This window comes from Rhinolophus sinicus, chromosome 11 (assembly GCF_057876585.1).
Source record: "Rhinolophus sinicus isolate RSI-liver-muscle chromosome 11, RSI-T2T, whole genome shotgun sequence".
In the NCBI taxonomy this organism is placed as follows: domain Eukaryota; kingdom Metazoa; phylum Chordata; class Mammalia; order Chiroptera; family Rhinolophidae; genus Rhinolophus; species Rhinolophus sinicus.
In genome coordinates this window covers 11,360,712-11,374,112 of record NC_142511.1, presented here as the reverse complement: position 1 = coordinate 11,374,112, position 13,401 = coordinate 11,360,712, and the positions used below count along the sequence as shown (strand labels likewise).

The window sequence follows — 13,401 nt, the reverse complement described above, 5'->3', positions numbered from 1 at the left end:
AGTTTGCAAATTAACTACTGAGTCAGAAAAGCTGAGGAAACGTTCTACTGTCGTCTGGTCAGTTCTGCCGAGGCTCTGCGCCTCCACCCCCACTGCACTGTACACCCCAACAGGAGCAGAACAAGCAGCATAAAGAGACAGAGGGGTGGGGGGGAGGAGCAGACCGACTGCTTCCCTCAGGGGGACTCCAGCTACAAGTACAGTTACGCTTCCCGGTACCTGAAGAGGAGCATGAGGGACCCAAAGAAACTCCGGAAGTTGTTGTGCCGGTTGATGTGACTCTCCTCATCCAATTTGATGTTTCCAAACACCTTGAGGAGAAAAAACAACAGGAAGCCACGAGCATTACTGAGCTGTGACGTGTGTCCAGCGTATGGATATTAGATGCACCTGCAGGGCTGCCCAAGGCCACGGGCACGGCTCCTCCTGACACTGAAGCAAACGACCCAAACCCAGAGAGTCCGCTGGAGCCCGTGCTCTCGGCCTGATCTGCAGGAGTAATAGTGTCCAGGGAAGCCAAGAGGACCACAGAAGGCAAGATCTTTGCCCGTTATTCTGCCTGCAGGTAGCTCCGCCCACACCTAGGCTGGCCTTCTTATTCCCATGGTACCTGTCACCATGGTACTCAAGCCGTCTGTCAAAGACATCACCCCATAACCAGAGCCAGGGAAGGAGCTCCCCCTCTCTTCCTGTCCCAGGTAGTAACGGGATGTCTGTGTTTACAGATGTGATTTATGGCTTGGGCAGATGCTGCCCTGGAATTTGCAAGGAGGTTAGGTCAGAGAAGGCCATGTCTGGCTTCTCTGGATGTGTTCCTGTCCAGAGCGTCACATTTGAGAAGGTCGATATGTCTGTGAGCTAGAGTCCCTGAGAATGAACGCACCCATAAAAAGTCCGGGCCAGCGGGATGACGACAGTCAGGGCGGCTGGGTGCTTGGAAAAGGAAAAAGAAAACGGATTTGGGCAGAACTGGCTAGAGCGTGAATTTACCAATCTGCTATTGGTCGCTGGGCTCAGAATGGGGTCACCATGCAAATTCACATGAAAAAAAGAGGGAAAACCCAGAGATCTTTATCCACAGACAGTGACTAATGATGAGCTCTCAGATGCAGTGCGGCTGGAGCCAAGGTAGAGCCACAGTCTCTTTTGATGAGAAGGGGGCCTAATGTACGCACTTTCCTCTCCGTCCATGTTTCCGGGATCAGGATCTAGTCTCAGGAGGCCCTGTTTGTACAACTGAAGGCATACAGGTCACTTTTCCAGCCATTTGAGACAACTTTCAGCCTATCTTTAACATGTTTCAGCTTATTTAATATATGCTAAATGGAACACATTTTCCCCCCTCACAGTTTTCAGAATGTGCAACTGAGGAACAATCTCTGCCTCCAGTTATTTTGTTCAAATAACTCCCACTGACACCTGCTTTGGGAATTTGTTCCTAATGTTTTTCAAAACCCAAACACTACTTGTTTCTCAGGGAGAATGGAGCGGGTTGAGCTACGCAGCACTAGGGAGGAAATAAGAAAGAAGCGGTGAGATGTGTTCAGCAGATATCAGATGGGCTCCAAACAGACCAACAGTGGCATTGAAAACAATCCCAAATGATCAAATCTAGTTCTGGACACCCCAGGAGGAAACTGTCATATAGCCTTCCCTGTGTTCACATCTCTTTATTTTCACCCTCTTGGTTCAGAATCCACGATCTATCCCTGATTCATCAGATTCACAAAACTTCCAGTGTTTTTTCCTCCCTAGGACACGCTTGAAGCCATCATTAGTTGTCCTCATTATGATTTTCTCAAACACCTTATTCAATCATGAACTAGCTGGAGGGCCCTGTGATTTTGCATGAGGTATGTATGGAAGAGCCAAAGAAACAGAAGATACACTGAATATACTCTAAGATAATTTTCAAGCCAGAAATGTATATTTATTGTGAAGGTGGTCTTTAAATGTTTTTCACTTTTTTTTTTTTTTTTAGCTTTGTACTTAGCCCTTGTCACAAACCAAAATCTCTCACACATCAAAAGGGTATAGAAGAGAAAAAAGGGATACTGAGGTCCGTCAGAAAACTTACTGAAAGTATTTAAATCCATCTTCACTTGCACTCACAGAGCTTTAGAACTAGAAAGGACCCGTGAAGCTATCTATCCCAGTCCTCTATTGTACTGGTGAGGGTGCTAAGGCCCACAGAGGTTCAGTGACCTGTCCAAGCTTGCACAGCTGGTCAGTGGCAGAGCTGAGGCTGAAAGCCTCACCTCTAAGGACCTGTGGCCCAGGGCTCTTTTCCATACTCAGCAAGTTACGCCTTCCTTCCAAATCTGCAGATTCCTCTGCCACGCTCTCTTCTTCCAAGATGCCTCTGAAAGTTCAGAATAACAGTTCTCATAGACACATCTTGTGGTTATTTATATCTTTCCAGTGCTTTGTCTACTGCCCTTTGCCTTTCTGTTTGCATGGATCCCTCTGCTTTGTTATAACTATTAGAGATGCAATCTTTCTAGTGACAAGCTGAGAGAGAGAGAGAGAGAGAGAGACAGAGAGACAGAGAGAGAGACAGAGAGAGACAGAGAGAGAGACAGAGAGAGAGAGGAGGGGAGGAGGTAAGAGCATCCATCTAGCACAGTGTCTGGCACACTCAGGACTTCAAGTTAGGGCGAAACGCTTTAGCATTATGAGCCGTACTATTAGTAACAAGTTAATGCTGGAGATGGTGTAATTCTAGTTTATTTCGCTTGAAAATGAAAAAGCAAAAATGCATAAGCAAAAAAGAACTTAATCATATTTCATTGGGCTGTTCGAGAACATTTTAATTCTAGAATCAAATGTTTGAGAGTTAGAAGGAACTTAGAAGTCACCAAGCCAACCTTAAAACTTTGGCTGGGATTCAGCTTTCAACACACTTGGACATCGTCATTCAATCTCTACTGACATGTCCTCTGTGAAGGAGAACGCATTCCTTCCCAACCAAGTCACACCTTTTGACCTTGACATTCTACTGTATTTTTGGCGAACAAACTACCTAGTAATGGGATTAGAAGAAGTGCAGGCAAAAGAGCAAAAGAAGAGACTTTCGGAGATGCTATTTACGGAAAGGGCTGCTGACTCAGCAAGCCTGGGAACTGTGTCCAATGACTCCAGACAGCAGGTACCATTGAGAAGACAGCTGGCAGTCCAAAGATGGCCAAACTGCCTGACTGCCACTTGCCTGAAGTTCTAGGCTGGGGTTTACTCTCCTTTATCTACAAGTCAGAAAGTCAGGCTCCCCTAAACAAGCAGAAAGCCTCTGTATCTGACTGGGTGGGTTCGTGGGCTATACTGCTGGCTGTTTTCAGTAGGAGCCCACCCACCATAAATGACAGTTGCCTTTGAAAGATCTTTTGGCGTCTTCCACTCAGTGGCCCTCTGGCTACCTGCATAAACATCCAAGGTGGGAACCTGACCCACTTCTCAATTCCAAAACTGGAAAGGCTGTGGTAACCCAACTGTCCGGCAAGCTGCATGGCCCTTTGAGAGAAATTCGCTGGAATGTGGCTTTTGGGTCTTCCTAGAATTGGGCATGCTGCCAGGAACTCTACAAGTTGTTCCCAATGGTGCCTCTTAGGGCATAAATCTCAGCCATTCAAGATGAACTTGGATACATTTAGTGTTGCTGTATACAGGAGAACAACTAAATGACTTTTTTAAGACCAAGCTCAAATATGGGAGATTCTAAACAATGGATCGTAATGAACCTTGCCCCCTACTTAGTCTCATGGGGGACCCCTCAGGTTAAGAACAATGGTGCCATCTTTGCTGTAGTTCTGTTGCCACGCCCACAGAAGTCCAGCTTGTCATACGTCAGCACCATAGTCTAACAACCTCACAGGAAGCCCCTGAATATCTGGGCGACTGCCTTGGGAAGCCCAGCACATGGGCAAGTGCCAAGGTCACATTGCTACAAGATCCTGGGAGCGTGCCCCTGGGCAAGAAGGGTTCTTTAAAGTACCCTCAGTCCTGTTTGCTCATGCTGTTGAGCCAGAGATAATCTGGGCAACAACTGTCCCCAACCAGGCCCCTGATGCACCAGCTCACCTGCATCCCAATGATGGCGTAGATGAAGAAAAGCATGGCGATCAAAAGGCAGACGTAGGGGAGGGCCTGGAAGGAAAGCAGAGATATGACCATGAATTCAAAGGCAGGCAGCTCCCAGGTTCGACCACTTGCCCTCATGGGCAGTCCAGGAACTCTTGCCCTGAGGCTGACTTATACAGACATTCCTAGGACTGTTTCCTGGGGCAGCTCTGTTTTGGGGTGCCATACTTTGCAGACGTCCACGTCCTCTGACAGATATGTACGCTGTTGGCCACAGAGTGGCTTGTAATTTACTTTCTGCCAAGAATATTCCCTCTCCCAGAAATGTGGCCCAGATCTACAGGGAGAACTGGGAAACCTTCCTGGGCCGGGGACTCATCCCACTTTGCATGCGGAATATTAATAACCTGGGCAATCATGATGCAAATTACACAGCAAGCATCCAGCTTTGTCTCCTGAATCCCTGTATTACCCCCTCCCACGCCCTCACTCAACGTGAAGCCCATATGGAGAATCTGTAAGCAAAGCAAATGGGGTCTCAGTTGTTTGTCAGTTCCTAGAAAGCTCCTTCATCTTCTGATAAAACACCTTTTCCCAGGGTTTAAGCCTCCTGACATTTCACTATGAGTCACGCAATATCCCCAATATCTTTTAAGTGTTAGCTACCACCACACCCTGCCACGAAGCTGGGTGGCACAAAATCCTGTACTGTGCAAGCTAAGCGCCGCTTTGAGATAACGTTTCAATTATGGGGGTGAGGCGGGCAAGGAACAGAGATGTAAGACAGGAAACTGCTCTTGGGGGCTGGGGGAGGACACAGACATAGGGCAGTTTGGTTTTGGGGACAGGGTGGGCACTGTATTTTTGGGGTCATCTCGGTGCTGACATGGACGTCCCTCTTCTTTACCATCCAGGAAGCTCCCAGGAAGACAGTGCAATTGTGTGTCGCTACCGTATCTACAGTGTGGACAGCACGGATCCCAGGGGATCAATTAAAGGCTTTCAGACTGCACGAGCAGGGCAGAGCTAACAACAGAGCTCCCTGAATGAAGAGGCCTCGGAGACTTCTGCAACTTGGGTGAAGGGTAACATGAAAACACAGCTGAACGTTGGGGGGAGAGCCCCTCTCTGATGAAGTGCTGACTTGCAAGACCTTGGGCACAATGGCTGCATTTTGAGGGGCCCTGTGAAGACTCCCTCTGCGGAAAGGGAGCAGGTGTCTCGCCACCTGGGGTGCTGCTACCTTTTACTACCTTCCATGTTGACCTCCTGCCCGTATTCTCCCTTCTGCACCCCAACGTCGCCAATCCCTAGCTCATCTCTCCCGACCCCTAGAACTTTAGAAGGACCAAAGATTCTTTCTGATCTTTCTTATCATGTTATACATTTCAACACAAAATAAGGGAAAAGAGGGAAGAACTGAGTAGGGGTCCCTGGTGGAGAACTGGGGGGTGCTCAGGGCTGGGGTGTGGGTGGGTGGGGACAGGCAGTGATCATGTTTTTTAAATCATGTGGCTCTCTGCTGTGTCTAGGCAGCACCAGCCTTTGTTGTGTCAACATCGAGAAAACGACTTCTAAGCTGTGTCGCAGCTCTGTTCTGAAAAGGAAACACCTATCTATCAGAGTGTCACCTGGAGGCAGAGTCACCTGTTGTCACAGTTCTCTGTGTATTCACGGGGATCAGCCAACCACATGGCCATCAATTTTTGACACGCTTTTTCTTTGTCCTCAATAGTATCCCTTTTTACAGAGAACTGGCACTCATGATAATATGACAGGTTGACACATATATTTTTTAAGAGGTTTGCGAACAACGGGAGCTTGTTGGGCAGGCCTCTAAAAAAAGATTTTAAGAGCATCTGGTTTGAAGTTCTAAATCCGAATTCACTGGAAACTCAGATGGTACATTCTTGCTACGGTTTTTCAGATGTCTCCCCCGCCATTTAGCTTTGGAAAAATGGTTTTCCAAAGGCCTCTGTGGGAGTTCTCACACCAAATAATTACTCTGGGTACGACAAAAGTGTCCAGGCAGCTCCGCGGGGCCTGAAAAGCCTTAGAACTGGTGTCTCATCTCAAACACTAAGGGCCTGATGGAGACGTAAATCAGTAACGATGGTGTGGGCTGAACTCACTTTCAACATGACGAGAAACCACAAATTCACTTCTTTATGCTAATTTGTAATTTAAAAATACAAATAATTAAAATAAAGAAGGCAAATCTGTGATTTCTCATCTTTGAATCACTTAATATCATCAAGTCTATTTTTAAAACATAGTCATTTTAAACACTCCTCTTTTGGAAGAGGAAAACAGTAAGCATTTGGACAGCATTTAGGTCCCCAGAACCTTACGAATAACTAATGATGGTATTTGCTGGAGCCTGGAGATATTGAAATATGCTTAGAAAACTCCTTTTACTGGAAGGGTCTGCCAGTAAAGTGGGTCTCGGGTATTGATTTTTAACTTACATTTATCACATATACACCTGTGTACGTTCCCATGTGATTGTTCAAAAGCAGCTCACCATGTTAACCTTGCCAGACACCCTATTAGTTGGTAGGGCACAGAGGTACCATTAGCGTGCTGTACACTCAGGGGTTCAGAAGACACACAATGATGACGACGTAGGGGGACAGGTATGAGTCATCTTGCTGTAAAACACAACTCAAGGAGTCCTGTGAAAAACTGTTACGTGGAATAAAGCCACTGCCGCATCCCTGAAGATGCAGAGGGCATGCGACTACAGGTGGCTGGCTCGATATGAACAGGATGGCATGGGGTGTTTCAGGATGCCTTAGGAGGCAGCACAGCTTGTCAAACAAGCCCCCCTGCCTCAGTGGACAGAGAAGATAACTGAGTTATCAAGTTGAGATGTTTTTCTAGAATGAGATTCAATCCAGTCAGACATGAGCTGACCACTGCCCAGTCGAGTTGGGCTGTAACTAAGAACGGTCATACGTATTGAATGATTCTGACAAATGCCATGTCTACTAGCTTCAGTGTCCCAGAGGTGAAGGGACTTGTGCAATGGCGCCAGGTTACCTGGCTGCGCTGCCTGCTATGACAGGGCCACCTCAACCATCAAAGAGCAGGAGCTGGTACCTCTTACCTTAAAGGACTGCACGAAGGTCCAAAGTAAAATACGGATGGTGTAGCCCTGACGCAGAAGCTTGATGAGGCGGGCGGCTCGAAAGAGCTTCAGGAAGCTCATGTTGAAGCCACTGGTGTTCACCAGCTGGTGGAACAAAAGCAAACATGTAATTAGTGACATTATAGTCATTTAGAAAATCTAAGCACTAGTATTGGCGTATTTATCCCTCGTTCAGATCATAAAAGTGGACGTGGATCCTGTCTTGCTTTTAACCCCATCCCCAACTGATGGGCGAGTGAGGACCATGTCACTAAGCCTTCCCAGACCTGCCTTCTATGCCCACGGTGGAGGGTATGGAAGTTCCCCAGAAGGGTGCACTGCATACATTACACAGAGCTGGCCCCCCTAGTCTGTGGCCCTAACTTGGCACTTAGATGCCAACAGAGCAGATCTAACGATCCCTTCCACCCGTGACAGCCCTCCGATATTCACAGAGAATTGTGATGAGCTCTCCAAGTCTTCTTTGGGACGAGCTATTCAGGTCTAACGACTTTGAGGGCACAGATTCTGGGCCTCTTTTGTGTCTCTCCAAGAATCCAGCATAACACCTTGCACACCAGATCTCTCCTGGCACCCTCTATTCACTCCACGTATCCACAGAGATGTGTGCTATTTGAGTCATGCCCATGAAACAAAGCTTCCACGAGAGCCAGTACCCTTCAGTGTTTGCGCGTTCTGGCGAAAGCTCAGGAGTGAAGAAGCCGACTCCGAACACCCGGAGGGCTACACATTTGGTTTGATGAGTTAAAAATGGAATGAAGGTGCAGCGGGTTTCTTTACTGCTACTTCAGAGCCAAGCTGAAAGATAAGACTCTACGAGCCATTCACCTTACTGTCTGTCAGAATGATTTCCGTGATACTGCCGATCACGGTGATGAAATCAAAGATATTCCAGGTGTCTCGGAAGTAGTTCTGCCAAGTGGATTCAGTCATGGGAGCATCCGAAAGAGGAGGGAAAGAAAACAGGGAAGAAAATAAAAATGGAGGAAAGACATCTTTCATTACATGACACTGTCACTTAGGGTTAAAAACTTGTCATTCAGGTACAAGTTCATTCTAACTTTGGCTTCCGTTTCCTATTTCTAACCAGAAGTGTTATTTCTCCTTTGTTGATTTGGGAATTTCTCATTTGGGAAGCAGTTCCGTCACTAGTTGAAGACCTTGATTTTGAAGGTGTCACTCAAAAAGCTCATGGATGAAAGAGATTTGTGGCTAAGAACATTATAAAATCCAAAAAAGAGAGATCATCATTGTCACCTACAAGACAATACAATTATCTGTAACATTAACCTAAGGTTTTCTACAACTATAACTTTTTAAATTATCCATCTTGTATCATGTTGATCCTGTAAACATACACTTCTGACTTTCAGTTATCAATAAGTCACAGAGACGTCCTACGTGACTAAAGATCAAAGATGTGCCAAAAATCTCCATGAACTCCATCGAGCCTTTTCTAACCAACTACTGATCGACACGAGGACTTCCTCTTTCCCTCCTTTCTCTGCTCTGCTATACCTTTTGAGGAGGTGTAATGAAATAAAATACAAGGAAGCTGAAGGAGATGAAGGAGGAAAAAGGACCTGGAAAACCCACCAACCAGATAACACTCTGCTTAATAGCGAGAGTGGGCTATGTGCCCATTTCCGGGGCTCAGGTGAATGCAGACCTTGGACTAGATTCCTTAAAAGAAACAGGACCCGAGTCTCCCCAAAGTCACCTGCTTGCCCGTGGGCAGCACCTCCCATAAGAGACTCAGAGCCCTGCAGAAGTGTACCCCCCACAACTGGCATCAGTGAGTCCTTCCTATGTGTGCCCAATGCTGGCCCTGGCCCTTGGCATTCATTCAATTCATTTATTCCTCCCATGGAGCCTAGAGGTAGGGAGTGATACCTACGAGGTCTGACAATTAAGCTCACGAACTTGTTGCAACGATGTTTCTAACCTTTTTTTAATATCAGAGGGATTATTCATTACGAATTTGTACCAACTGAACAAACAGTTAATCAAGTTTACTATTTAGAAGTGCTGGAAAGGTTGTGTGACAAAATTAGGTGACCTGAACTTTTCGCCAACAATTCATGGCTCTTGCATCACAACAATGTACCAGCTCACATGACACTGTCTATGAGGGAGTTTTTAGCCAGTAAACAAATAACTGTATTGGAACACCCTCCCTACTCACCTGATCTGGCCCCCAATGACTTCTTTCTTTACCCGAAGATAAAGGAAGACATTTTGATGACATTCAGGACATCAACGGTAATATGATGACAGCTCTGATGGCCATTCCAGAAAGAGTTTCAAAATTGTTTTGAAGGGTGGATTAGGCGCTGGTGTTGGTGCATAGCTTCCCAAGGGGAGTACTTCAAAGGTGACCATAGTGATATTCAGCAGTGAGGTAGGTAGCACCTTTTCTAGGGTGAGTTCGTGAACTTAATTGTCATACCTCGTACGTTCATAAGCTATTGAGTGGCAGGGTTAGCAAGGAGAGTGGGGAGAGCTATGCAGTAAAGAGAGAGGCGTGCAGGGAGAGAAGCTACATTTAATGAGCACCTACTCACGACTAGACGTCTTAGATGCCTTGGGCACACTGCCTGATTAGCTACACCCAACGCGTATCTAAGGCTATAAGGCAGCTGTTGTTACCTTCATTTTATGAATGAGAAAAGTGAGGCTTAGAGAGCATGTCTGATTCCAAAGCCACAGGTACCTGCCAGGTAGAGAAACCGAGGCTCACAGCTTCACAATCGCACTTTCCATGAACAATACCTACATCTTCGAATTGAGTCTCTGAACTCCTCCATTCTCAGGGCTGCCCTGCTCTCAATGTGGGGTGACCTTCCTAATTCTTGGATAGGCCTCAATATAGCAGAGAGGATGAGAAGATGGAGGGCCTGGGTCCCAGAGCAGGATGCTTTCTAATACCATGTGGTAGACAGCAGAACAATGCAGGACAGACTCGTCGTGGGTACGGTGTGGGTTTTCAAGGCAGACAGGCCAGGAGCTGCACACTGGCTCTGCCTTTCTGTAACCTGGCGTGAAGTATTGAATTTTCCTGAGCCCTGCATTTTCCTGACAACTGCCTACCTAAGGGAACTTTACGAAACTAAAATGAGTAACACGTAAAGTGTTTGGTACTTAATCGACAGCCAATGTATGCTCATTCGCGCCTTGTTTTTCCTTCTCCCTTTTTGTTTTTTCAAATTCCCCTGACACTTTCCAATTCTACGGCCTCTTATTGTGTGACCTTTAAAAAGCTATGTAATCTTTCTGAACGTCAATTTCCTCATTTAAATGAACAACAATAATGACCGTGATGATATGTGCCATGCTATTTCAGAGTCATTGAGAAGATCTGACAAAACAGGACACAGTAGGATATTCTGAAAACCTAGAGTACTCTCAGCGTACAGATGTATTAGGGACGAGTGGTGCCGTTTATATTACGAAAATGCCTCTAGACCTTGAATGTAAACATGGAGGTGAGGCTGGGAAGGAGGCAGGCTTTGGGGCCGAATCATCTGTTTAAGCTTGTGGTTATGAATCCAGCATTCACCATAATTAGACACATAATGGGGGACTTGGGAGCTACTAGACGGCTGCTATGTTTCACTGCGTTTTGCATCACAGACGGTGTCAGTACCACACACAAGTAATCAATATGCACAGGGAAACTTCCCCGCGTGGCACCACTTCTCCCTCACCCAGCTCACCTTGCTCAGGGCTGGACTGTATTATCCGGGCATCTTTGCTGGTGGTGGTTTCTTTTTACTCTTTTATTTCCCCCAAGCCTCAAAACACTCAAAAGGGAGTCAAGCAAACAAGAAAACAGCCACCTGCAACGGTCTCCTTTCAACTCGCCTCCCCAAACCATCAAATTAATGACTTTTCAAAGAACCATCAGGAGAGCAAAAGCAACACTCGCAATTATGAAGCCGCTACCAGACAAACCCTTCTTTCAGATAACAAGCGAAGTTTCTCTTCTTGTAGGGAAAGCCATATACTTACATAATTCGGAACGGTAGCTCACACACTAAATAAGTGTGAAACAGCTGTCAAGTGGTTTCATCTGCATCCCACTGGTCTCCCTGTATACGCTGAAGTGAGGCGGGGGTGCAGAGAGGCCTATTTTGTTTACAGGGCACTGAAGCAAAGGGCTAGATTTGCTTAACACTCTTGAGAGCAGATGCAAAAATCTGCCAATTATAATTAGTAGTTGAGAAGTAAAAGGAGGACTCACGCCAAAAAGCTCATCCCAACCCTCCCCAAACCTGATTCCAGAATACACACATATCTATCTCTATTTATCTGTCTCCCTGCTCCCCCGACACACACACACACACACACACACACACACACACACACACACACACACTTTAAAGGTCATTAGCCTTTGTAAGCTTAAGTAATAAAGTAATAAACATTTACTTTTGTTGGCAGAAACTACTCTTCATGCAACTAACGGATAATTTGGTAAAATCTATAACCTGCTATGTTAGAGGCCAAGAGGGACAGATCTTTCCTCATTTGAGTTATGAAATGTTATGCCTTTTACCAGTAAACAAGCACTGAAGGTTTATTAGTCCAATCCGTGTTTTACTCCAAATGACGTATAAACTGCAGCGCTAACAAGACCCAATATAATTGTCACCCCTGACAGAATCTGTCAGGACCAGAGCTGATGGACAGATGAGTATGGTGCTGGGGTTTCCTTTGCCCTCTCTCCTAACACCCTCACCCATCGCCTCGTCTCTGCGGCAGTTTACTGGCAATCAAAAGGAGCCCACAGTCAGGTGGGTAGGTACAGGAACCATTTCTGAAGCGCGCTAATCACCCTCCTGCCGACAAACGCTGGGACGCACCCCAAAGGAAGGGCAGACAAGCGTGAGGTGATGCAGGACAGGGTCCATGACGTACCAAGAAGCCAAACGCGATGACCTTCAGGACGCATTCCAGGGAGAACACCACAGTGAAGGCGATGTTCAGATACTTGAGGGCCAGTTCATACGTACAGGGAGCAGAGTAGTACTGCAGGAAGGGAAAAGAAGAGAGAAAGAACCAGACCCTTAAGGTGAGAGGTGTATTCTGTGTCAGCGACGCTGGCCATCTCTCATCCCTGCCCTCGGGGGACACTCTGCTGCGTGGTGTCGGAGAGACGGACATGGAAGACTGGACGGCATACCCTGTGTGGCAGAACAAAACAAAACAGAGGGACACACAGACCGTGCCCCCAAGGCTGCTCATGAGCCACACAGCCAGCCTTCCTCGAGACGAAGGTGGGCAGGGCAGAAACATTTTCCAGAGTTCATTCCTTGCCCATTGAGCATTACATAAGATCAAATCTCTTCCAACACTCCTTTAGAACGCCACGGTCACCTCTACCCCTGGACATAGCGACCCTTGTCTGCATCTCACTGCCGCCACCACCTTCCGTCTTGGGAGCTACTAGACGGCTGCTATGTTTCACTGCATTTTGCCCATAAAACCCAGAGACTGAGCTGTTGGATAAGATCAAAAAGAGATTCCACGATGGAAAAGGAGGTCAGGAGGCAGCAGACTGGGAAGGTGGGCTGTTTTCCCAGGGTCTCGGGCGTCCGCGCAAGCGCTCTGGGAGGGGACAATCACCGAGGTTGGGCCCCCGCCAGCACCTCGGCCACCACCCTCACCTTCATCATGAGCACGACGGTATTCAAGGCGATCATGGCCATGATGGTGTACTCGAAGGACGGCGACACCACGAAGTGCCACACGCGGTACTGGAAGGTGTGCCTGTTCTGTGGCATGTAGCGGGTCAGGGGCTTGGCACTGATGGCGAAGTCGATACACGCCCTCTGTGGAAAGTCACGGGGGGTCATTAGCCCCAGCCCAAGTTCCCTAAACCTTGCACACTGGTGGTTCTGTCAGATGGTGAGAAGGAGAAGACGGGCTGTGCAAACCGAAGAGAACTGCACGAGCAGAGGTAAAAATGGCGACAGAGATTGTATGGTCAAAACCACAGGGAGATGTCACCTTGAACGAATGCACAGAACTGGGGGGGGGGGGGGGGGTTCCAGCACATGGATAAGAACTTAGTGGTTATTAATAATGTCCTTTTGCTACACAGCATGTGGCTGAGATATTTAGGCAGGAGCCCTTACCTAATGCCCTCAGTCCAAAGGAAAAATCTCTCTCTA

General features: G+C 47.1%; 1 protein-coding gene across 6 annotated transcripts in view; it reads right to left on the bottom strand.

The window, feature by feature from the left end:
- The window catches only part of CACNA1E (calcium voltage-gated channel subunit alpha1 E), a 455,081-nt gene that overhangs the window by 32,683 nt on the left and 408,997 nt on the right, over positions 1-13,401 (bottom strand). For all 6 annotated transcript variants that reach the window (XM_088801607.1, XM_088801608.1, XM_088801612.1 and 3 more), the window contains 6 exons: positions 12,895-13,059; positions 12,146-12,256; positions 8,054-8,137; positions 7,184-7,309; positions 4,075-4,140; positions 220-311 (listed from right to left, as the gene is read on the bottom strand). In XM_088801607.1, coding sequence (XP_088657733.1) covers positions 220-311; positions 4,075-4,140; positions 7,184-7,309; positions 8,054-8,137; positions 12,146-12,256; positions 12,895-13,059 — 644 coding nt within the window. The remainder of the gene's footprint in view (positions 1-219; positions 312-4,074; positions 4,141-7,183; positions 7,310-8,053; positions 8,138-12,145; positions 12,257-12,894; positions 13,060-13,401) is intronic.